The sequence below is a fragment of the Pteronotus mesoamericanus genome, unplaced genomic scaffold (assembly GCF_021234165.1).
Source record: "Pteronotus mesoamericanus isolate MK-2021 breed Mesoamerican mustached bat unplaced genomic scaffold, CSHL_Meso_final scaffold_507, whole genome shotgun sequence".
Classification (NCBI taxonomy): domain Eukaryota; kingdom Metazoa; phylum Chordata; class Mammalia; order Chiroptera; family Mormoopidae; genus Pteronotus; species Pteronotus mesoamericanus.
In genome coordinates, this window is record NW_026555319.1 from 2,879,497 (window position 1) to 2,903,424 (window position 23,928).

Here is a 23,928-nt window from a genome sequence, read left to right on the forward strand (position 1 = left end):
CAGCCTTGGGACCCACCCTCCCTGGCACCAGCCTGCCATCCTCGAGCCCCAACTCCGGCTCCGGGCCGCAGTGGACCCCCAAGGCGAGGATGTGACAATACATGGCAGCAGACACTGGGGGGGGGGGGTCGGCGACAGCCTGCACACAGGTGGGCAGAGGCGGTTCCCACTGAGGGATAACCCTCCGCGTAAGCGAGCGCCGTGTTGACAGTGACACAGCTGACAGCCTCCCAGAGGTGGCGCTGGAACCAGGTGTTTGCCTGTAAATCGAGGGCTCCGCCCGCCGTGCCCATCTGCCCCCAGCCCTGGGGCTAAGGGGACAGCCGAGCAGGAGCAGGGGTGGGGTGTGCGTGGGGACCGATCTGGGCTGGCAGGTGCGGCTGGTGAGTGACAGTCACAGGGCTCGAGTCTGTTCACCGGGTCCTGCTCTAAGGGACCTACATGCATGAACTCTTCACCTTCACAAGCACCCGGTGACCCCATGATACAAGCGAAGACGCTGTCCCATCGGACAGTCCCCAAAACCTAAGACTCACGTTGGTGTGTGACCCTTTTGTAAAATAAGACCCAACTCCACTCTCCTACCTCCACCTGTAAAAAACAGACACACGGGTAGCCTCGCCTGGCAATAAATATTTTAATTTGTTTCATTTTTATGATGACAAATAATTTTCAAGTTTATTTCCTTTTTTAAATACAAAGCTAAACCACAAACAGGTACAACCGAGACATCCTATCTCACATTGACACACTCCGTCGGATCCTCCTCCAACTGGCTGACCACTGACCAGGCAAGTGCGGGCTGGGGGAAGACTTCCTTAGGTAGCACCGTCGGGAGGCTGGGGCGGGCGGGGGTGGAGGGCGTCAAGGCTGAGGACAGATTCTCACACCTGTCTCCATTCACAGTTACCTGGGCCCAGAGGGTGTCAGGAGAGCCCACGTCCCGGCTCCAAGGCCCAGGGAACCCCTGGACCGCAGGTTAGCAGAGTGAGACTCGGTCCCCCTTTGGGAGGGAGGAGGAAGCGGCCTCCTCATTCATCCTGTCCCCGTGGAGGCGAACGCTGCGCCCTTCGGCCTGCAATTCAGGGCTGGTAGGCTCGCCCCTCAGCCCAGGGCTGCGCGGCCTGCGTTGCCTTCTGCAGGAAGGACACCAGGTGGTCTGACCAACGGAAGCCTGACCGCAGGTCTGGAACTTCCAACCCAGCAGACTCTGGTGGGGTGGGGGCGGGGCGGGGGCGCTGGATAAGTAATTTCTGGTCCCACTACAAAACTTTATTTTTGATTAGAATAGAGTACCATCTCAAACCTCTTCTACAAAAACAAGCCAAAAAACCAAACCAAAAGAAAAAGAAAAAACAAAACGCAGCCACTCCACTCACTTTAAGACCTATATACACGTAAGTTGTTTTCTGTGGGTTTTTTTTTTTACTTTTTTTTGTCTTTTTTGTTTTTTTATTTTTATTATTTTTTTTAAAATAAATTCAGTGTTCACATTTCTATAAAGAATTACCCCCGTTTGGGGAGGCCCTGCCCTGGCGGGGCCGGCTAGCAACGCTTTCCCTGCCCGCATCTCCTTCGAGGGCTGCCCGAGGCTCCGGGCGCCGGAAACGCGCGGCCCGAGCGAGAGCAGACCCAGGCCGGCCTGTGCCCAGGGCCCACCGGGGCGGCACGCGCTCGAGAAAGCAGAGGGGAAGACTCACTCACTGCGAAACCCTTTTAAAAATATTCATACGCTTCCATGTGTGCCTGTGGAGACCTCAGGAAAACAAGAGCTTACATCCCGTCCGGGCCGTCGCGAGGCCACCTGCGCGCGGACGTCGGGGTGTCGGGAGAGTCCTGGCTCTGTGGCTGGAGGCGGGCGCATCGCCCAGCGTCCGCGTTCGCGTCCGGCTCTGTCCTCGGAAACCTGTGCCGAGTCTCTGACCGCATGCACCGGAAGCACGGACGTCCAACTTGTATGCAAAAAAGGTACAAAAACAACTAGAATAGAAAAGTTTTGGTAATATAAGGCCATCTGTTCAAGTCCACCTTGGAAACCTGTAACAGATATTTAAATACGACAGTGAAAAGGCATCTTAATATACTTTTTAAAAACATCTGAAGTAATCTGCTACGATTAAGTGTGTAAAAAAAAAAAAATTCCCTTTGAGGGCATTCTGTCCACTGGGGGGGGCGGTCAATGCTTCAGCCAGGGGTGGGCTTCGATGGAGGCCCGGCTGCGGTCCCCGTAGTCGTACAGGAGCTCCTCCCCGGCCTCGATGTCGCGGGAGGCGATGAGGATGAGGTGCGGCACGCCGTCGATGTCGTGCAGTTTGGTTTGGCAGTTCCCACATTTACTGTGATTGATCAGTCTTCCCAGGCGATTTGTCTCTCTGGTCGCATCCACACTGGCGGGGAGGGAGGGCAACCGAGGGTTATTAAGTTGATAAAGAGGCTTTTGAACCCAGCCAGAGTCGTGCTTGCTCTCCCCTCTGGTGGGAGGTTGATTTATGGCCACGTTTTTGGGAAAGCAATTCAACTCAGAAAACTGTCTTTAAGAGCCGAGAGGGGCACCAGGTGGAGTGTCGGGCAGCAGAGGGGGCGGGGGGTTGAGGCGGGAACGCAAAGGGCTCTCTGTGGAGGTCCAGGCGGCGGTGTGGAGTTCTGCACAATAAAGAACTGAGCGAGAGCCCCCCATGCCGAGTAGGGGAGGCTGTGCGTGTGGGGCGGAGAGCATGGGAACTCTGTACCTTCCACTCCCTTTTGCTGGGAACCTAACCTGCTCTAGAAAAGGCTATTAAAAAAAAAAAAAAAAGCAATCAGCTACACTGGCCATATGGAGAACGGAGCAGCCAGCGAGCCCCCGAGCTGCCCTGGCCACAAGCCCTGAGAGGGAGGCCCGGTGAGCCCGCAGTGAAGCTCATACAACCGGTCCACGGCCGCATGCAGAACAGCTCCAACCCCACAGTGAAAAACGAGAAGGGGGCAGGGCGGCTTCGCTGCTCGGAGAGAAGGTGGCAAGCGCTCAACAGGAAGCCGGGGCCCAGGGCCAGCACTCATGCCCGGGGCCGCGTGGCCCGCCCTCCCGGCCGTCCGGCACTCGTGGTGGACTCACCAGTAGGTTTTGCTCAAGTACTGGAAATAGTACATGTAGCAGCCGGTGGAGGGGTCTTGTGCATACAAGGCCTCCCGCTTCCTGGCGTCGGTGATCTCGATGAGGTCCCCGTGGTACTCCACCACAAACTCGCCCCGGGAGAACTGCTTGGTGGCGATCACGCCCCTGCCTTTGCCATCGATGAGGTCGATCTGTTGGGAGGTGACGAGAGAGAGGCGGTTGGTTGGTGACAGCCAGGCGCCGCCACGTGGGGCCGGCTCAGGGCGCCTGGGGCTGCAGCGCTCACAGGACCAGCTTTCCTGAGGCCGAAGAGCCCACTCCCTTTACAGGGACGGCAGATGTAGTAAACGTACACAGGTGCGCCGCTGCCGCCTCGGTCTGTCACCCCTCACAAGAAAGCTGCCCTTGGGTGGGTCTCCCCGCATTTTGCAGGTGAGAAAACTAAGGCTTAGATAGAGGCAGAGCCACGCCCAAGGCCACATGCCTAGGATGTGGTGTGGCGCAGAAACCCACAAAGTCGGCCTCCTGGGGGACAGGGACCCAGCGCTCTGAGTCTCTCCTTTGTGCCGAAACTTACCCACCTGTGTCCCTCCTCTGTTGTAAACCTGGGGGGCAGGAGGGGACGGGGAGGCATGGCTCCCGAGGCCCAGGCTTAAGGTCTGCTCCCCCTCCACGGAGGGCAGGATCTAGCGCTTTCTGACCCGCCGGTCCCAACCCAGACCCGCCCTGGCCACAGGCGCTCCTCCCCGCTCCTCTGCCCCAACGTGTTCAAAATTTACCAAGAGAAAAGTGTATTTCTTGGGTGTTGCCATGTCCCAGAAAAAGAGTATAGGAAAAACTTATTAGTTCCTTTTTAAAAGTTTCCCCAGGCATCGTGCTCAGTGAAAGAAGCCAGATACAACAGCTCCTTATTCTATGATGCTGTTTATATGAAATACCCAAAATGGGCAAATCCGTGGCGACGGGAGAGCGGGGTGGCGGGCGCCGGGGATGGGGCAGTGACTGCTAACAGGGATGGGCGTCATGGGGGGGGACACCAAGGTTCTGGAGGCAGATGGGGGTGACGGCTGCACCGCACTGTCAAGGTACCGGATGCCACGTGTCTCTTTTGAAATGGCTAACACCCTAAGTTTCACGCTCTATGTATTTTAATACAATTTAAAACCAACGTTTCCTTGGGATGACACTTCACAGGTGAAGTCCACCTGGTTCCTTCAGGAGACGGACCCTTAACGAGGGTTTTAGCATTTGGCCCTGTGACAACCTCAAGTCTGGCCCGTTAGTGACCACTAAAGGGTTAAAGCCACCTGGTGCCACCAGACCTAAGTCCTCAACCTCCACACGGCGGCCCTGCTGCCCTTACCTTCATTCCTTCTTCCTTCCCACTTTCGATCAATTCGTCTATTCGTTTCCTTTCTTCAGACTGGGGGGAAATAACACAAGACGCAGGTCAGCCTTCTCCCCCGGGCCATTCTGGGCCTGCCTGGGCCGCGCCGCAAGGCCCCCGCCGCCGGCCTCCAACGTCGGTCCCCAAGGATGCACAAGGCCCCTAAGTCCCCCCTTCTTGTGTGGACAATTTGCTGCTTGGGGTTCACCTGGACCGGGAGGGACACAGACGTGGCCCTAGGCAGAACCGGGCTGTGGCTCCGCTCTGCATGGCCCATGCAGTGTTTTAGAGAGGAATCTGACTTGACAGCATTGGCCGGGGCTGCCTGCTGGCTGCGCCCACTGGACGGGGCGTGGCCAAGGGGCCCCCACCCCGGGGTCAGCACCCTCGACCGCGGAGGCGGGAGAGGAGTGGTGCTCTCAGCTGGCCTGACCCTGGGGCCACCCCTCCCGGCCCGGCCCCCCCGCTGGGAGGGCACAGGGAGCTGGCGGGAGCGCCACAGGGCGCACCAGGAGCCCCGGCCCACCGGAGAGGCCTTCCTGGGGCAGTGCCCGGCCGGGGGAGCTCCCGCCACCCACGGGGGGCCGTGCTAGTCACCAGCCCACACGGACTCAGGGGACGCCTGCGCTATGTACTGGGGACGCAGTGGTGGGCGAGCCCTGGTTTCGCCAACCTTCGGAGGATTTCGGGCGCTACGGATGACCTCGGACCTGCCGCACGGGAGGGCCCCAGGCCCAGCCCCTCTCCGTTTCCCTCTCGGCCTTGCTGCCCAGCCCGCGGGTGCCCACCCCGTGGCCGCCTGGCCCCCCGGCTCCCGCTTCGACCCCGCCCCTCCCTCAGCGGCCCGCACAGCCTCCAGTGGGGTCTTTTAAAGGCAGAGAGGAGACCAGCGCACGGTCCTGCCCAAAGCCTTCTGGTAAGTTCTTTTAATAACCGACTTTCACCCGCTCCTGCATGTATGTGCCAACAGTAGTGTTCCCTAGAATGCCAAATGGAACCGTGGGGGACACGAAGGAAGGGTCCACAGCAACACTCTATACTGTCTTTGCAACTCCTCTGTAAATGTCAAATTATCCCAAAACAAAGTTTGTTTGAAGAAAAATGCAATCCCTTCAGTAGCTTCCCCCCACTACAGGCATGGAGTCCTCTCTCCCGGTGGCCACACTCCGGCCACACCGGCGGCCCTTTCAGACCCTCTCGGGTCGGGCCTGCCCCTGCCTGGGGCCTTGCATGGGCTGGGCCCGGCCTGGAGGCCCCTTCCCCAGCCCATTCCCCCGGTGCGTGCGCTCCGCCCTTCCAGGCTCTGCTCGGAAGACGCCCCCTCAGAGAAACAAATGCCCAACCACCATGGCCAAGCCGCCCCAGCCTGGCCACACCACCAAACTTCTGCTCTCTTCATGCTACAGGGCCCTCTGAAATTGTCTTGCTTTCTGGCTGTCTTTTCACAAGCTCCATGAGGACAGGCGCCTGGTTTTATATATGGCGGCGTTTCCGGCCCAGGGCAGTGCCTGGCACGTCAGGAAGCCCTCAAAGCAACACCCCCACCAACGTGGCCTCGTTAAGGAAGGACGAGGGTGCAGCTGGGGAGGAGAGGGATGCAGGAACACCGGGCAGGCAACTGGGCAGAGTCCTCCCGTGAGCGAGCGTGGCACTGAGGGAAGTGCAGAGGGCAAGTAGGACCCGCTCACAGCCTCACACACAGAGCCGCAGAGACTGCGGTTCATCCTGGAGGCTCCGGGGTGGGGGCATGCGGCTGCCCAGCTCGAGGCCCCTAGACACACAGCGGCCCCAGAGGCGGACCGAGCCACAGGGGACAGACGCAGGACGCCCTTGCGCCGGGCTCCGCAGGCTGCCCTGCGCACCGGGGCCGGGGCCAGGCCCAGGCCCGGGGTGGGGCCAGGCCCCTGCCAGCCAGGGCAGCCCCTGCCCCGCGGGGCTTCCCCACCCCCGCAGGCCACCAAGAGGCTAGTCAGCTACGAGCCCCGCAGCGAGGCGACGGGCCGTGCACCCTCTCGCCCCAGGCCTGGACCCTGGACACAGCCCGGCCCACACCGTCTTCAAAGCAATGACGTGTCTGCCAGGCTTTTAATGTCAGTTTCTGCCCTGGCTCCCCAAGCCCCTCGGTGGCCCGTCCGCCTGGGCCCTGGTTTCCGCTGCCCAGAAGGGCAGGCAGGTCGGGACTCCACCCTGGCCCGCCACCTGGCCAGCCGCCACCGCCAGTGCAAACACGGACGACAGGGCACGGCTCTCTGTCCAGTGACAGAGCAGCTTTACTGAGCTGAGGACCAGGCTTCAGGGAGGCCAGCGTCCGTCCCCTTCCGCCTGTCTGCTGCAGGGCGTAGCAGACCTGTGTCACGTCCCATCGTGGCCTTCACTCCCCAGACAGAAAGCCCTTGTTTTTTTTCTGTTTTTTTTTTCCTTTCAAAAAACGGCCAACTCAGCAGCCCCGCCCTGCGGCCCGGCAGGCCTCCCTGTGTGGGCGCCCGCGGCTCCGGCCGCAGCGGGAGGTGTCTGAGCCCGGGGCCTGGCACGGCCTCGCCCTCCGCGGTGCTGCCTTTCAGAGTGACCTGGAACGGCCCCCCCTGCAGCCCAGCGTCCTGTCACCGCGGCCCTGGGCAGACAGACACGCCTTCCCGTGGAAATAAAGCCAAAGCTGCCCTCGCCGGGGGGATGGGGGAAGTGGACCCTCAGTTTGTTTTTCTTTTAAATGAAACCTTGTCCACGCAAAGGAAAAAGGAAGAGAACACTAGAGTGCCAGCTCTGCACCTGTGGATTTAACATAAAAATTGCTGGAGGCAGCTCCTGCAGCAGGGTCCTCCGCTCTCTGTGGGGGTGGCGGTCCTGAGCACAGCTCCTGCACCTCCAGGCCGCTCTGGGGGTGTGGGGGAGCGGGGGGCAGCAGCCAGTGGGCTGCAGGGCGGACCACGCCCGGGCTTCCCCTAACAGCAAGGCGACAGCCACCCCCACGGCATCAAATATTGATCGGCTGCCGCACAGCTCAGCACTCTGCAAACACAGCTGCGGGCGGGGCCGGTCCAGCTGGCCTTCCTGCCTGTTTTTCAGGGACCATGGCTGGGTGGCAAAGAGCAGAGAGAAGCCTTGGGAAGTGACAAGACCAGGGGGACAGAGCACCTACTGTGTGTCAGGCACCATTCTAAGTGCATTAGCACTGAATCCTCCCAACAACCCCACAAGATACTCCATCTTCCCAATTTACAGAGAGGGCAGCTGAGGAACAGAGCAGCTAGTAACGGGCCTGCGGCGACAGGACCAGCAAGTGGCTACCAAACCACTGCTCTTTGTGCCTCGAGACCCAGCTTGGGGACTTCTGGGCAGCAGGCCGGTCTCAGAAAGGACAGGCAGCCTTCTCAGTGGTCAAAGCCCCCCCGGCCCTGCCAGCAAGTCCCAAAGAGGCGCCACAGGGCAGCACCCGACTCCCCGGCCGCAGGCCCCGAGGCTCCTGCTCAGAGGCTCCAAGCCACACGGTGACCCTGAGTGTCATGACGGTCCCCACAAGACCAAGGAGGTGACCGAGACCAGAGGCAGACATTTGCCCCAGAAGACACAAGAACAACTGTGGTCCGCACGCCAAGCCCCGCCCCTGCGCCGCCCTGCCCCACTGCCAGCCAGAGCAAAAGGCACGCGACTCGGACTCCACCTGCAGCTCCGCTTTACTCTTCCTGGAGCTCCTCCGCACAGGGTAGAAATCCGTGAGTTTGCGGTTCTGCTGCATCCTTCCTTGAGCTCTGGGGGGGAGGGGAGAAGGGAAAACTGTGCTGGCACCCTGGAGGCACCCAGCTCCTGCGGGGGCGGCTCCCTGGAAACCACCCATCAAACACCTGCGGTCGCATGGGCTCCCCTCCCCACGGAGGCCTCAGAGACAGGCTGCCTCCCTCCACGGGGACAGGAGGGGAGGGATCTCGGGCTCTGGACAGGCACACGCCAGACTGAGATGCTGGCAAGGAACGGGGCCACTGGGGGTGACTCGGGAGAGGGGAGCCTCCGCTGGGCTCGGGGAGACTAAGCTGCTGGTGGCACCGGGGCTCTGGGAGGCGCTTACTTTTTCCGAGCGGCCTGCTTGCCCTTGACAGGCTTCTTCAGGGCCGGCCTGGCGATGGCTGCATTGGGGGAGTCACAAGATGAGGTCGGAGTTTTTGGAGGTTCTGCTGCTTCAGGTTTTTGGTTTGGAAAAGGCGCCAGGGGGCCTCTCCTGGCGTCTTTGATCTTTAGTTCCTCGGACTTGACGGTGCTTCGCACAGCGTTCCCAGTGGTTCTCTTCTCTGCGGGCAGAGGGTGGAGAGAGGGAGGGTTAGTCTCGATGCCATTTCCCAGTTTCCAGACCGTGAGTGAGCCGCGTGCGAAGGCCAGGACGCGGGCGTGCAGCGCAGCCGTGCCCTCGGCCCATTCAGCCCGGTGTTGGCTCACGGCTACCGGGGGAGTGTCATCTCCTTCACTTTTGGACGCAGACACCGGGCAGAGCTTTTTTTCCAGCTTTATTCAGACATGACTGACAAAAGGACAAGACATGCGAGTGGGCCCGGTGGTGACCTGGTGCCCGTCTACACAGAGGGAGGGCCCCGCTCACTAGCGCACCTGGTCGTCTGCATCTGGAGGAGGGAGGCCCTGAAGCAGAAGCACCAGAGAGCAGCCCCGCCAGGGGCGCCCAACCAAGAGCCTTCAGGGACTGGGCGGCAGACTCCCGAAAAAAGGGAAGTTCCTGAAGAGGGGGCCAGCATGGGCGGCCGGGAGAGGGCGCCGCGCAGAGCCGCTCCCGCAGGTGTCACCGCGCGCTGCACCTCGCAATTCCTGCTTCCAGAGGGGTCTAAGCTGAGCGGTCACACGGTTCTCAGCCCGGCACCTGGACACTGGCTGGTGTGTCCCAGGGGTGGGGGGGGGTTATCGAAAATGATTTGTTGCTGAAACAGTTGGGGAGGCGAGTCGCTTTTTAGAAAGTAATTTAAAAAAAAAAAATAAGTAAACAATACACGGCTGATAGGAATATATAACGGTGCAGTCACTGGAGAAGAGCCTGGCAGTTCCTCAAAAAGTTAAACATAGTCCTGTCTGGGCTGCTCAGTGCTTAGAGCGCCGTCCCGATACACCAAGCTTGGGGGTTCGAGCCCCAGTCACATACAAGAATCAAGCAATGAATGCATAAATAGGTAGAACAAATTGACGTTTCTATCCCTCTAAATTTGATCAATTAAAAAACTTAAGAAAGGGAAAAGAAAAGAAAACACAATGCTCAGTGAAAGAGGCCAGTCGCACAAGGCTACGTTTTAAGTGATTCCATTTATAGGATGTGTCCGTAAGAGGCAAACCCATAGAGACAGAAAGTAGATTGGTAGTTGCCTGGGGCTGGAGGAGGGGAGAAATGGGCGCAGCTGCTAAACCTGGGTTTCTTTGGGGTGATGAAAAATAAACAAATGCACCGCAGGCCCGCCAGACCACCCTCACGCTCTCGCGGGCCTTCCTGAGTGGAACCCGAGGGAGCCAAGGCCAGGGCGTCGTGTGCAGCCCTAGGCCTGAGGTGCCCGTGAACGTCGGCCGTCACATCAGGGCAGGGCAAAGGCTGAGAATCAGGGGCAAGAGCCTGGTCCTTGGAGTCTCCTCCAAAGCACATCCGGCCCAACACCCTAATCGTTGCCATTCAGTCACGGCCAGAGCCAGACAAGCTTGACTGGGCACCATGACGCCACGGAGGCATTTACATCCCGCCCCATCCCCGGAGGGACGTGAGACAGGCAGGCCACCGAGAGCCCCTCCATGGCAGGCGCTGCCCGTGCAGGGAGGGGCAGCGCTGACACTCCAAGTCCAGCAGAGGAGCAACGGAGCCTGTCACGAGGCCCCTTGGCACCCACACTTTGACCGCTCTTCAGAGCGGCCCCGTGGTCGCCCGCTTTACAGATGGGCAAACCGAAGCTCCCACCCAGGCCTCCTCCACAGAAGTAGCAGGGCGAGGGTCAGAACCCAGGTCGTTTGAGGACCAAAAAGATAGCGTCGCCCTGCGCACTGGGCCAATCAGGCTGGGCTGGCCCTGGCCCTGGCCCATCATGTACAGCACTTTGTTAATAAATACAAGGCTTCCTTGTGTGGAGCAGCTGGTAGCCAGAGGGCCGCTGCTTTCAGGCCACTTTTATGAGAAGGGAGCACGGTGAACTGGGGAGAGCGCACCCTCCCCAGTGCCGCTTGGCTAGGGGCTCTCTGGAGGAGAGCAGGATTTCCTGCAGGCTTTGGCCTGTTTTACAGGCCCGGAGAGGATTTTCAGTAACCATATATTTTCTTGTTCAATATTTTAACTCACTGCAGATTATGCTGCTTTAGAGAGGAGCTCTGAACACTTGAGTGGAAAGAAACTTTAGAAATGAGGTCAAGGCCAGCTCATAAAAGGGAAGGAAGTCAGGTCCTGGCGTTCACACAACAGTCAGAACTGTAAGCATCTAGGGTGTTCGACCTAGACTCATAATTTTTGCACTCTGGCACCTGTGAGCCGCTTTAACGGCAAATCAGGTGTATTATTTTTGCAATTCGGCAAGACAATCAAGCTTGAAGGACATGCCAACTCTTGTGAAAGCAGGAGAACCTGTTAGACCGACAGGGCACACGCCCTGGGATAGGCCGCCCTTTCCCCTGCATCTGGGTTCCTTAGCAGCAAGACAGAACATGGTTCCCTTCGAACCTGGGTGTGAAGGGGCTGGATAAAAACCTGACACAGCCATGTAATTACGGAGGACAGAGGCTGCTGCAGCCCGACCGGCTGTGGTCAGAGCGGGGCCGCTGCGGAGGCTTACCTTCCCGTTTCCGGTAGATTCCGGCAAATGGCTTCCCCTGGCATCTGACTTCGTGATGGGCAACTGAGTTCTCTTCCTGAAGGGGGGAACGCATTCCAGAACATTTGTTCGGGCTCATGTAGGTGTAGATCTTTGACTGCCCGGTAAACACGTTCTCCTAAAACGACAAACGCATATTCTGAAAGAGGCTTTAAGAAGAAGATCCCGTAGCATTTAGTGCAGAAGGGCGAGTGGAAGAGAAGAGACAGAAGCCCGGCATCATCATCTTTCCACAGCAGGGCGACCGGGACGCCAGGCCCCGGCAAGGCAGCGGCAGGTTTCCAATCTCCCAGGTCCACGTCGGCCATTTCCTGAACAAACGTGGCCTCTAGTTCTGCCCACTTACGGGGACATCTGGCCAGTGGGAGAACCAGCTGTACACCAAGGTCTATATAAGGCGGAGACAACCTACCCGTCGCAGGGAGGTCAGAATGGCAGGGAGTAAACAAACGGGGACTCTGAAGGGCTGGCCTGTGGGCCGGAGCTGCGGGGACTCTAGCACGGAAACAGGCCTCAGGGAAGCTGATTAACCACTTCTTGGTCTGGAGGCCAGCTGCTAGGACTTGTCACTACCGCCTGAGCCTTCTGTGTGCCCAAGCCGGGCCCCTCTCACACCCAGGCAGCCCAGCAGCCTCCCAGGACCGCAGACCGGACTGCGGTGGGAACCCTCTGGGGTGGGTAACTGCGGGTGGGCGGGGAGTGGAGAGCTGATGAAAGCAAGGCCTAGTGCCAGCACATTCAGGGCGTCACTTTATTGCAAATGGCACGCTGGCACTAACGGGGGTGGGCAGGCGGGTGGGGCAGTCCAGGTCACCGCTGGTGTTTCTGGGTGTGGGGCCTCTGCTCCGAGTAAGCACAGACCGCAGGAGGGCTCCCCGGAAACAATGCCAGGGCCTCGCTTCCCGGTGAGCCATTCAACACCAAGTCAGCGACACCCAGGCAGGCACCACAGACCCCGGGAAGTCAGCCACCTTCGGGGTAGCTGGGTCTCCGGTGTAGAAATGCCATAAAGACACAAACTTTTCCGAGGTCAAACACAGCCGGGGTCATGGCGGAGCAAGGGTGGACGCCACTCCCAGGCAGGCAACAGAAAAGGAAGCTGCCCGGCTGGGCGTCCCGCCCGCATCCCAGCCCCAGGGCGGCGGGCGGGGGCCGTGGGGCGAGCCCACGTGCTCGCGGCGCGGGGCCGGCGGGGCGCCCGGCCCTCGGGGCGCGCTGAGTGAGTGCGGGGAGGATGCCTGCTTACCCCGTTGGTGCGGGGCCTCCCCGGGCCCCTCCGCTCCACCATCTCCGGGCCCGGGGCCGTCGCTGCCACCGACACCGCCGCCGCCGCCGCCGCCGCCTCCACCGCGCGGGGCTTGGACATCTTCCTGCCTGGAGAGGGGGACCCGGGGGAAGCGGGGGAGGGGGCGCTCAGGGCGCGGCGGGGCGGGGAGCGGGGCCGCCCGGGCCGGGCGCCGCGGCGGCGCCTCCCGCCGCAGCCATGTTCCGAGGGCCCGGCGGCGATGGGCCGCCCGCACGGCCGGAGGCAGGGGCCGGCCGGCCGGTCGGGCCAGTCCGGGCCCCGCGTCGCCCTCCCGCCGCCCGGCCTGGCCGGGCCCCGCGCGCCGCCCGCCCCCCGCGCGGCCGGGCCCGACACACCCACCTGCAGCCCGGCCAGGCCCATGGCGGCGCGCCCCGCGCCCTCGCCGCCGCCGCGGCCCGGCCACCACCGCTGCCGCTGCCGCTGCTGCTGCTGCTGCCGCCGCCACCAGCGCCGCCGCGGCGCCCCGGGGAAGGGCCGGCGGCGCCCCACGGCGCCCCCTTCCCCCATGGCCTGCAAGGCAGGGCCCGGCACCCGCGCCGCGGCAGCCCGGCCGGCCCGGGACGGAGGACGCAGGGAGGGAGGCGCTGGCGGCACTTCCTCCACGGCGCCGCCGCCCACCGTCCGGCTCCCGGGCGCGGGGAGGGGCTGGCAGGGGCGGCGCAGCGAGGCTCTGGCGGTGGGAGGCAGGGCGGGCCCAGCAGCCGTGGCGAATCCCGACTCGGGCGCGCCCCCTTGCGCGCGCCCTCAGCCACTCGCCGAAGAAGGGGTGGGAAACGGGAGGATGACAGCCCCGGCTCTCGGCTTTGCTCGCTGGCTCACGGGTATTTTGGGAGACCCATCCGTGCCAGGCGCAGTCAGCAGCGGTGGGCCCGAGCCTGGGCTCACGAAGCACTCTTGCGGGCACTGAAACCTCCCCGCAAGACCTTGGGGGAAAGTCCTGTGGCAACCCGGTTTAAGATGTGGATACTGAGGCTCAAGGGAGGTGCAGGGCCTTGCTCAAGGACACAGGACTAGAAAGTGGCAGCCCCAGGAGGTCTGCGCTTGACGGGGACGAGGTGGGGAGCGGGGAGCGAGGCTTGCAATGGGAAGTCTGCTGGGTGCTTCTCTCGCGCACGTTCTCTCATTCAAACTCAGCGGCCCTAGGGAGGTAGGCGCTGCTCTTATCTCTTTTCCACAGATGAGGGCCCGCGAAATGAGGAGGTCTGCCAAGTTTTCAGAACCAGAAATGAATTTCCAGGCAACTGACCCCAGAGTTTACTCTCCCAGTCACTACCCTTCCCCATCCCAGGTGAAGAAATTGCAGCTGGGAGGAGCAAATGGCATTGCAGAAGGGCTTAGCAAGGTCCAGGGGCTCCTGTCCCCCTGCCTCCTCCCGGTGAGCTGCTAAGTAGGCAGGGGTACCAGGAACGCTGCTGTCCCATCTCCGCACAGCTCAGTGCCCTCTGCCACCGTCCTGTAGTCTGAGGGCCCGAGGCCAAAGAGTCCCTGTGTTTGTGCAAAGTCAGATGTAAACAAGACACCTCCGGGCACCTCGCTAGCGCTGCACGGGTCAGGACCGGGGAGCAAGGATTGGGTTTCTCTCCCTGCCTCAGCCCCAGACGCACTTTGTGACCATGGCCAAGTCACTTTCCCAGGCTAGGCTTCCGAGTCCTCATGGGTAAAGAGCAAGAACCTTGAATTCCATAACCCAACTGGGGTACCCTCCAACAACCACAGGTTAAACAAATAGCTGTCACTTTAAGTAGCTACACGTTACAAGGAGTAAGACTGAGCAGGATTAAGTGGCAGGACGCTGCTCAGGAAAAAGCCTCTCAGATCAGGTCAGGATTTAGCGTCCCTCAGGGCAGGGCTGGGGACCACCAGCCACTGCCTCTGCCCCCTTGAACACCAAGGGGCCACGCGGAGAGTGAAAGAGGAGGCTGAAGCCATCCGAAATGGCGGCTGTCACACCTGCAGGGCAGAGAAGTTTTTGCAGTTGCCGAACTATTATGAGAATCATGGTTTGAGAACCGGAAGCACCTTGTCCACTTCATATACTATTTTAAGCCCCGCCCTGCACTCACACACTCAAGGCCACGGTGTTCTCTGTTTCAGCCAAGTGCAGGGGATGCAGTAAAGGATACGCCTAGCACCAGCTCCTCGCCGCTCTGCAGCTCCAGGACCCAGGAATTCCAACACAAATCATTCTGTATGCGTTTTAATACAGTCTTTCCTTTCTCTGTACATAAGGTATCCTATGCATATATAACAAATACATCCATCAGCTGAGAGAAAACCTCTTAACGTTGCCCAGGATCTCACAGGAATAGAATTCAAAAGCAACGATGCGAAGAACTAGCCCTTACTGAGTGTTCCCTGGAAGTTTGGCCCTGCCATAAGTATTATTAAATGGAGCCTATCCAGCCCTTTACAAGAAGGAGCTCTTCCTGTTTTGCAAATGTGGAAATTAAGGCTCGGGGAAGAGAACCCTCACTTGCCTAAGGGTCCTGAGCCCAGCTCTGCTCTGTGCGAGGAGTTTACCGCAGGGGATGGATACTGCCTCCCCGAACTGACACTGACCTAGTGCCGCATTCCTTCCCCCAATAGGTGCCGAATACCCGCTTTGTTTCAAGCCCTGTGGTAAGGACACAACGGTGAACACAGGGACTGACGGTGAGCGGTGAGGACAGAGGGGTCAGTAGGGTCGCATAGGCCATGGTGAGGACTGTAGATCGGATCCTAAGAGCCATGGGGAGGTTGGGGGGAGGAGGCAGAGTGAAGGTTACATGGTAAGAATCTGTGTTCTAGCTGCTGAGAGGTGATAAATTGGAGACGGCAAAAGTGAAAAGAGGGGGACCAATTTAGCAGGCCCCCTGACAGTGCACTGGTGCCAGACTGATCCTCAAACTAACACACTCAAGGTTGAAAATATTTGCACGACTGTAAAACTTCAAAACCGGAGAGGAGTTGCCTGTTGTCTGAACCTTTTCTTTGTGTGACCCAGCAGGCCTCTCAAAGGGAACTACAAGTTTGGAACAAAGACCCCTTTTCCAGAAGAAAAAAACTAATCCCTCATTTGAAGTATTGTAAGTGATTTGATATTTACAATACCAAATGCCCAATTTAATAGTTGGCAAGAGTGATGCAGCCTAAGAAGTAACTACTAATTATTGGGTCAAGTGAGAGAGTGAAAAATCACTAACCAATAAACTACAAAGGTGACACGTAAGCCTGCCATGGTAGGAGCGGGGACCTCCCCTCTTGCTTTGGCTACCGGAGGTACAGTGGAACCAGCAAAGGCACAATCTAGAGAGTGACTGTGAACTTCAGCTTCCACCTCTGAGAAATGGAAATAACAATTTGTAATGCTTAACTGACATAATAAAGCGCCTAGCCCTTAATGGTAACTATAAAGTATTGGTAATTAATAAGTATTATTTGGCTCATATTAAGTATTTAAGTATTTCAATGGCAAAGTGCTTAGTTCTGTCCCTCACCCCTGCAAAGATTAATTAAATAAAGCAAACTATTTTTTTTAAAGCTCTACTGTTGAAACAGGTAGATTAAATGATTTTACTGTGATGGGAAAAATGAATTGGGGAAGTATATTTTATTAATATTTGTCCGATAAATTAGTCGGATACTATTAATATACTTTTAGATGCTTAACACTTTTCTGAAGAAAAATATTCACCTTAATTTCCTCTGTGGATTAAGTTATTAAGCTCTTTAACGTGAAGCCTCATTTCTTAATCAGAATCTGGGTACGCCATCTCCCAAAAGGGACCAGAGGGATGCTGGGAGAATAAAGGTGCAACTGGGTGCAGGGCCTGAAAAACAAAGGGGCCCAGTATATGTTTGCTGAAGGAATCCTTATTTTACACATTGTTATTGCTATCGGGAGCATTCTGCATTAAGCCAAATTCCTACGGAAATGCAAAGCCTTGGAATATTGGGGAAAAATGCAAAATCTCAACTTTTTTAAAAAATAATAATCCTAGTCAACCGTCACGCTCAAATTTTTGCATGAAGGAGACGCAGCGGCTGGAAATGACGGGCAGTTGGAGATCACTTTGCCGCAGAACGTGGGTCTTCCTGTCCTGACAGCGAACTAAGTGTACAGGGGAGGACCTCGGGCGCGGACACCGCCTCCCGCGGCTGTGCTGTGCCTTCCCCCCGAGCCGTCTCAGATGGGCCGGGGTCCTGACCAGCTGCGGGACGAAAGGCCTCCCCGGGAGGGGCCAGGGGACGCGCCTGACCCCACGCTGGACCGGCGGGGCCGGGTCTCTGCCTGGCGGCGCAGAGCTGACTCAGGGCGTGCGGACAGAGGCAGGCGCCTGCCGCGGCGTCCACGAGGACGCGCTCCCCACGACGTGGGTCACCGATCTGCGCCCGCGCCTCAGGGTCACCTCCTGCCCAACCAGAGAGCGCCCAGGACGAGCGAAGCCTCGGCGTCCCCTGTCTACAGCAATAACCATTCCCTGGAGGCGACCTGCGCTTTGGTTGCCAAAGAGCTTCCGCTGACAAATGGATCCGCTGCCTCTGGAGAGGACGGCCAGCTTGTGCCCACACTGAGAGGGGAAACTGAGGCACGGGAGTGGGAGGGGCTTCTGGAGGCTAGGGGGGTGAGGGGTCTGGAAGGTTCCTCAGCGTCCCCCACCTCCCACCCCCGCTCCACGCGCTCCATCGGAGCAGACCGCAGGAGGGTGCCTCCCCACCGCCACCGCCGCTCCCGCCACCCCGGTCCCCCCTCCAGCGCGACCCCGCCCCAGCCGCCCAGGCGCTGACCACCTGGGCAAATACCTCTAGCCATGACCCTGGTCTGTCACCGCCTAGGATCTCCCGGGAAACGCAGCTTTCGAAAAAAGTTGCAACAACTGTAGCCAACTGCTCCAAGGAACACCGGCTGCTGCCCTGATTGGCGCCGCCGCCCGCCTCTCTCCTGGTCGCGCACCGTGATAGGCTAATGCGAGGAAAAGCCCGCCTTTCTCCCCGCCTCCCCGGCCGGGGGCGGGGCGAGCGGCCGCACTTTCTACAAACGCTTTCGGGACAGGTCCCGGAGGAGGAGATGTAGGGAGGGGGTTTAAATTTTACCGTCTCCCTGCGCTGATTGGCTGCGGTGGAGACACCCGCGCTGCCATTCGAGGCTCCAAACTCCGCCCACTCACGGTGCAGAAACTCCGCCTCAGGAGGTTCAGTCACGTGTCTGGAGGACCCGTCACTGAGCGGACTCCGGGGACTTCCGGTATATCTCCAACTTGACCAAACCGGGCCTTTGATCTACTCCCTCCGCGTCTCACCTGGGAAGCCCGGCTCCGCGCAGCTGGGCAGCTCCAGTCCCTTGACCTCCTCCAGCTGTTTAATCCATTCATTCCCAGGCTCGAAAGGCTTACTGGGAGGGTCTGTTAGTCCATTAGTCAAAACCCGCTGGCCTGGCTCCTACCAACCGAGTCAGTGGGGGAGCCCAGAACCTCAGCGAGCCCTGGCCCCACGTGCCCACCTAGTACACGGATGGGGAAACAGAGCACCCGAGGGAACAGTTGGCTTACTTGCTGCCCATGGTCACCCAGCGGTTTAATTGCAGGGCCTGGATCAGTCTTTTGAGTATTAGTGCACTGGATGACTACGCAGGGAAACAGCCCTGCACTGCTCCCCACCCAGGGGAGCCTCCGTGGGTTTGGTCCTGGAGAAGCACAGGTGTCCTGGGTATTCTTTTCTTTGAATGCAGGGAAGGTATCCGGTTGCAGCTCTTCCCTAGGGGCCCCTCCTGGGGATGTTGGCAAGTCCCTCCCTTATCCATTTTCCCTTTGGTCCCTGAGAAGGTTCTGGAGACCTCAGCATTAACCATGGAGCCTAGCACGGCACCAAGAAAGTAGAAAAGCAAAACAAGGAGATGTATATGAAAGTGCTGGGGAGAAGAGTCGCTAAATTGCTGTGTGGCATTGGTGTGTCGTTCCAGCTCGTTGGCTCTCCACTTCCCTAGCTGTCAAACGATTTTGGTGTTGGGCAAAGAGTGGTCTCCAAGGTTTCTTTCAACTTCCCCAAATATGTAACGGTTTTTACTTTCTCTAAAATGCGTCAATTCAACATTTCCTTGAGCTGTGTGCCTGGCATTGTCTGGTCCACTGAGGATACTACAGTGGCAAATAAGACACACCCCCATATTTTTGGGGGGAGGAAACGAACTGGAAATGACTTTTTAAAAGGTAGTATATTACGTAGGGATCAATGTCGTGAGTAAAATGAAAATGGGGAATTTTACTGAGCATGAGTGGGGAGAGGGTGGCTTCTTTAGGTTGGTGAAGTGAGAGAAACTCTCTTTGAGTTGGTGGCTTTAAACTATACCCTAAGTACCTAAGATCCATGGGGAAAGGTACTTCTGGGTAGAGGGAAGAGCAAGGGCAAATGCCTGGAGGTGGGAATGAGCTCCGTGTGCCTGGGAGAGAAAACCCCCGGTGTGGTTGCAATTGAGCATGTGATAGGGAGGCGGGAGGAACCGGGCGGAGAGGTCCGGGGGATGGAGCCCAGAGGCGGCCGAAGATGCTGCTGCTGTCTTTGCTCCAAATCCACTTTTCTCTCTCCTGCTCTGTGAATCGGGCTTCAATTTTGTAACTTGACTCTAGTCACTGCTAAATGGCTACCATGGTCAAACGGCTACATCCATGTCTGCTTTATTTTTACTTATTTTTGGTTTTCAATTGAATTTGAGAGAGAGAAACATCGATCAGCTGTTCCACGTATGTATACATTCATTGGTCGCTTCTTGTATGTGCCCTGACTGGGGATTAAACCTGCAACCTTGGCGTAGCAGGGCGGTGCTCTGACGGACTGAGCTACCCGGCCAGGGCCTGGACACTTCTGCTTTCATGTCCTCGGGAGCCCTGAGCCACCAGTAAGAACCACGGAGAGGCTGCTGGAGAGACCACATGTGGAGAGAGGAATACGGCTGTCCTCGCATTCTGTCAAGAGCCCAGCCCACAGCTGCTCCATCAGCTGGTCATAGTCACACAAGTGACTATGAGCAAGACCAGCAGAAGAGCTGTTCAGCTGGGCCCAGCTCAGCTGGCAGGATCGTGAGAAATAAAATGTTTCTTGTGTGAAGTCATTACATTGGGGGGTTGTTTACCTTACGTAGCTATAGATAAGCATATGCCCCATATCTAAAGCCAAGGGCATTACTTCCCCTTCAGACCTCTTTGTCTTCCTGAAGTCTCGGCTGCCCTTGATGGCCCTTAAGCCAGAGCCAGAAATGGAGATGTCATCCTGTCATCTTTCCTGCCCCCACTCCTGTCTGACCAGCCGCTGTGTCTTGCTGGCCTGACCATCTAAATATTCCCTGACTCGGACCCTCTTCTGTTGCTCAGCCACTTTGCTCCAATTCAGGTTCTGTTGTAACCTCTCTCGACCCTCCTGTCTTCGTATCTGCGGCCCAGTTCTGAGACCTGCTGGACTGCTTCCACAGCAGTCTGGGGACAGCGCGTGCCCAGCCCCGCTGTTCTCTGCCTAACAGGCTTCAGAGGGCCCTGCAGCCTGAAGAATAAAGCCCAACCCCCCCACCCCCCCGGAAAAGGCTCTCTGAGAACAGCCTTCGCCTACTTTTGCGAGCCTACTGATAAGTCCTTTTGACTTGCTCCATCAGTCAAGGTTCAGACAGGAGACAGAAACGACATGTTATTTAATGGAAATAATTTAGTACAAGAAATTGTTAACTACGTATAAGCTGGTTAATTGGATGACAGGAAGGGTAAAGAGAAAACCTGACGGCAGCACAGAGGTAGCAGCTGCAGGAAGCAGCTCTCGCTACCTGGGCTAAGGGAACAAAGGGGAGGGTTGGCGTCATTTTAACTCAGAAATTACAGCAACCTGACTGCGAGGCGGCGGCTCTTGCTGGTCCTCCCGTCGGGGAGGCCGCGGCTCTGGGAAGGAAACGCAGCTGCTGGGCGAAGTGTTGCAGGGATGACGCTCCCCGGAAACTTGTCTCCTCCAGCCCCGCAGCGTCCCTGAAGCACCAGCTACCACGGGGCCAGGAGCTGAGGTTGGGAGTAGAGAAACAGCATCTGGATAACGGACACTCTCACCTGATGACTGCTGCTTTGCAAGTGCTGTTTCCTCCTCCAGAAACGCAGGTGCGCCTTCTCTGCCAGGTTAACGCCTACTTTTCAGCTCAGTCATCACTCTGTCAAGGAAGCCTTCTGTGACTTCCCCAAGGAGGTCAGATGCCTTTGTGACAGGCTCCGTTTGCCTCTTTGTAGCAGTGTCACTGTTCCAGGGTGAGACTCTGGGGAATCGTTCGATTAATGCCCACTAGACTGTAAAGGCATTAATCTCAAGGACAGGGGCCATCCACTGCCACTTCCTTGATTTGTTTTTCTTAAACTTGTGTTCCTAACCTCTAATGTGCTCGCTGGCACAAAGTGGGGGCTCAGTCAATGTTTGCTGAATGGAGTGAGCAGTGTACGTGTAATGGATGAGAGGCAATCAGTGCATGCCTCGGTAGGGACTTTACTGAACCTGCTTCTGGTAGTATCTCAGTTCCTGTCGCGACACTTCTTGTGTTGTTATTCTGAGGTGCACTGTGTGTACATGCAAGCAAAACGTATTATATATTCTCACAGAGGTGCTTCATTCTTTTGAAGAACTGTTTCACTGTAGAAAGTACTATAGTTAACCAGTCCTTTCTTCAAAGACATTTAGATTGTATCCCATCTTTTGCTTCCTATAAACAATTCTGCGACGAATAACCTCGTGCATACCATTTGTGTGCACATGTGCAGCTGCATTAGAAATGTCCACTGAAACACCATCTTTTGCACTGCTTCAAGGTGAAGAGCTTATGCAGGGATGGCAGCGACGATCTGCTGTGGATGCTTGGAAAGTGACGCATGGGCGTGAGTTCCTAGGTCGGGCCTCTACTTTCGGAATCTAGTGCTCATCCAGTCCTCGTGCGAGGCTGCAGTGCGGGAGTCACTTTGAAACTGTATTGTTCCAACCAAGCTCCGCAGACACTGATGCATTAACTACAATATCTTAGATTTCTTTGCTGCATAATTCCATACTTTTTTCTCCTTTCACAACGTGACAGATTTGTCATTGTTGTCACCTACATAGGCCATAAACTAGTCTAGAGGGTGGCAGTGACCAAGACAGATGAAGATTTTGTTCTTATGAAACTTTTTATTTTTACCTTTATAAGGTTTTTTTTGCGTGTAAGGATTAGATGAAATAATGGAAGTGAAATTATTAGCAAAGCAATTAGTTTATGTGGATACATATATACAATGCATACTTATGTCTATAAACGTTAGGATGGAAGATTCATAATTATTCTTGCCATGACTACTCCTCTCCCCATTCTTCTTGAGGAGCTCAGATCTTAACCTCCAAGCGTCCCAACGCCTTGGTTTCCTTTCAACATAAGGCGAGTGCGACGCGCCGCCAGTAGGGGGCAAGAATTAACCAGGCAGGCCTATTACCTAAGCAACAGCGTCAAACAGCATTCTCAGAATGACTTTACAAAAGGGTTACCAAGAAGTGAATTTATTTATTCTGTTAGGTCACTGTAAGAAAGGGAGAGGTGGTAACGACAGACTAGAGGCTTTGGGTCGAGGCACTCTGCAGCAATCACTAATTGAGAGCAGTAGTTTAGTTTGGGTTACCGGGTGTGCGTACGGAAAAAAGTGGGGCCGATGGTGCTCACACTCTTTAGGATGATAATGACAGTGGGCCCACCGAAGGGCTTCGAGTTACTTGCGGTTTCATCCTGAACAAAGTGCTTTGAACGAGCCTAACAAGCAATGCATAAGCGAGCACTTTTTTCTAGGACTGCCTACGTAATGAAGAGTTTTCGAAAGTAACAGAAAAGCCACTAGGTAACTTCCTGGACAGAAGACACCCATCAAAGGGGATTTGAAAACAGCCTCGGGCCCCTCCTAGCCCGACTTTGAAAGCAGGTGCGGAACGCATGCGCCCGGCCCACCCGCTGACCTGCGCGTGGCACCCAGAGCCTAGACCTTCTTCCCGACAGCCAGCGGGGAGAAAGGGAGGGGAAACGGAATTCTCGCGAGGTCTTTCGAGCGCCGGCGGAAGCAATAGACACGTGACTCTCCGCAGCGGCCTTCGCCTTCCCCCTCCCCCTTCTCGGAAACCCGGCCCCCTCACCCCTCTCCCACCCCGGAGCCGCGGTAATGGACCGTTTGGGTTCCGGAATTCCCCTGGATCCAACCACTGGTACCGGGGCGGCGGGAGCCGACGGAGTCTGTGCTTGGCGGCGAAGGCAGGGGGCGGTCAAGATGGGGGGGGTAAATCCTCTCCCTTCGTCTACGAGGGAGGCGGGGCGGAGAGGGGCGTGGGGGAGCGAGGTGGGGGGGAGGGAGGAAGTCACGTGGGGCGCGCGGCGCGCGCTGCGCCTCATCCGTCGCCCCACCCCCTCCCCTGGCGGGGCGGGGGGCTGGGGGGAGGGGCGTCAAGATGGCGGCGGGGAGGTAGGCAGAGCCGGACGCCGCTGCTGCCGCCGCCACCGCCGCCTCCGCTCCTGTCGCTTCTGGTTCTTCAAGCTCTCGACTCCCAGGAGAAGCTGTACTGGCATCGCATCCCGCGGGGAAAGTAAGTCCTCCCCTGAACCCTCTTCTGCTCCCGCACTCGCTCTCCCGGACAGCCTCCCACTCCCACCCTCCTTAGGGAGCTGTGCGGGGCCGGGCTGGGGGGGGGCCGCCACCTCACCCCGGTTCGGGGCCTCCCTCGCCGCTCCCTGAGCTACTCGTCCCGGGGGCCTCGGGGGCACGGTCCCGGCGGCGGCCCCGCCGCGCTCGCTTTCTCCGCCCGTCAGCGCCGGGCCCTGTGGTCGCCGCGCGTGGGGCTGACGGGCCCCGGGGGCCCCCGCTGTCCCGGGCCGGAGGCACCCCCTCGGGCGGGGAGCAGGGTGTGCTGGCTTCGGCTCCGGCTCCTCTCGGGTCGCCTCCCTTTCTTGTCCCGTTCGGCACCGGGGCTGCGAGGTCCCGGACCCGAAGGAAAGTGAGCTCCGCGATCCTTCAAAAGTCCGGTTGCCGGAGGGTCGCTCCCGGTTTAGGGCGAGTGAGGGAGGCTACAGGGGGGCCCCGGCCTGGATCCCGCGCCGGCGGATTGTGACCACCGCGCCCTGCGGCCGTGGGGAAGGTCCGCGGGACACGTGGGGGCCACCTTCAGGCTCCCCCGGTTTGAGAGCGCCGCTGCTCCCGGCGAGCTCGCGTGTCCCCGGCCCGCAGCATCTCTGGAGGGGAAGGGCGGCTGGGGGTTTGCAGACTTTGAGAGTGTTGGCGTAAGTAGGACCTAAAGTTCCCCAAAGCGGCGTGCGCGG

General features: G+C 58.1%; 2 protein-coding genes across 6 annotated transcripts in view; one reads left to right on the forward strand and one right to left on the reverse strand.

The window, feature by feature from the left end:
• Positions 1-627: 627 nt before the first annotated feature.
• Positions 628-17,434, reverse strand: KMT5A (lysine methyltransferase 5A). Of its 3 annotated transcripts, XM_054594060.1 has the most exons (8): positions 17,400-17,434; positions 12,558-12,685; positions 11,273-11,429; positions 8,542-8,761; positions 8,140-8,227; positions 4,458-4,517; positions 3,095-3,285; positions 628-2,387 (listed from the first exon to the last, which is right to left on the reverse strand). In XM_054594060.1, the coding sequence occupies exons 1-8, from the start codon at positions 17,407-17,409 to the stop codon at positions 2,177-2,179; spliced, it is 1,065 nt and encodes a 354-aa protein (XP_054450035.1). In that variant the 5' UTR covers positions 17,410-17,434; the 3' UTR covers positions 628-2,176. The 3 variants fall into 3 exon arrangements, with proteins under 3 accessions (XP_054450035.1, XP_054450033.1, XP_054450036.1); XM_054594058.1 differs by lacking the exons at positions 12,558-12,685; positions 17,400-17,434 and adding an exon at positions 12,957-13,147; XM_054594061.1 differs by lacking the exons at positions 12,558-12,685; positions 17,400-17,434 and adding an exon at positions 11,658-11,683.
• A 5,619-nt stretch (positions 17,435-23,053) lies between these two features.
• The window catches only part of SBNO1 (strawberry notch homolog 1), a 48,074-nt gene continuing 47,199 nt past the window's right edge, over positions 23,054-23,928 (forward strand). For all 3 annotated transcript variants that reach the window (XM_054594248.1, XM_054594246.1, XM_054594247.1), the window contains exon 1: positions 23,054-23,198. The gene's annotated coding sequence lies outside the window, so the exon portion shown is untranslated. The remainder of the gene's footprint in view (positions 23,199-23,928) is intronic.

Bases quoted from the DNA above. Each gene is read 5' to 3' on its own strand.
- KMT5A (XM_054594058.1), bottom strand. From the start codon at position 13,124: ATGGGGGAAGGGGGCGCCGTGGGGCGCCGCCGGCCCTTCCCCGGGGCG. The intron at 8,228-8,541 runs GTAAGCGCCTCC...CCTCCCCCCCAG, and splicing joins AAGCAGGCCGCTCGGAAAAA to AGCTCAAGGAAGGATGCAGC. The intron at 4,518-8,139 runs GTGGAGTCCGAG...ATTTCCCCCCAG, and splicing joins AGAGTAAAGCGGAGCTGCAG to TCTGAAGAAAGGAAACGAAT.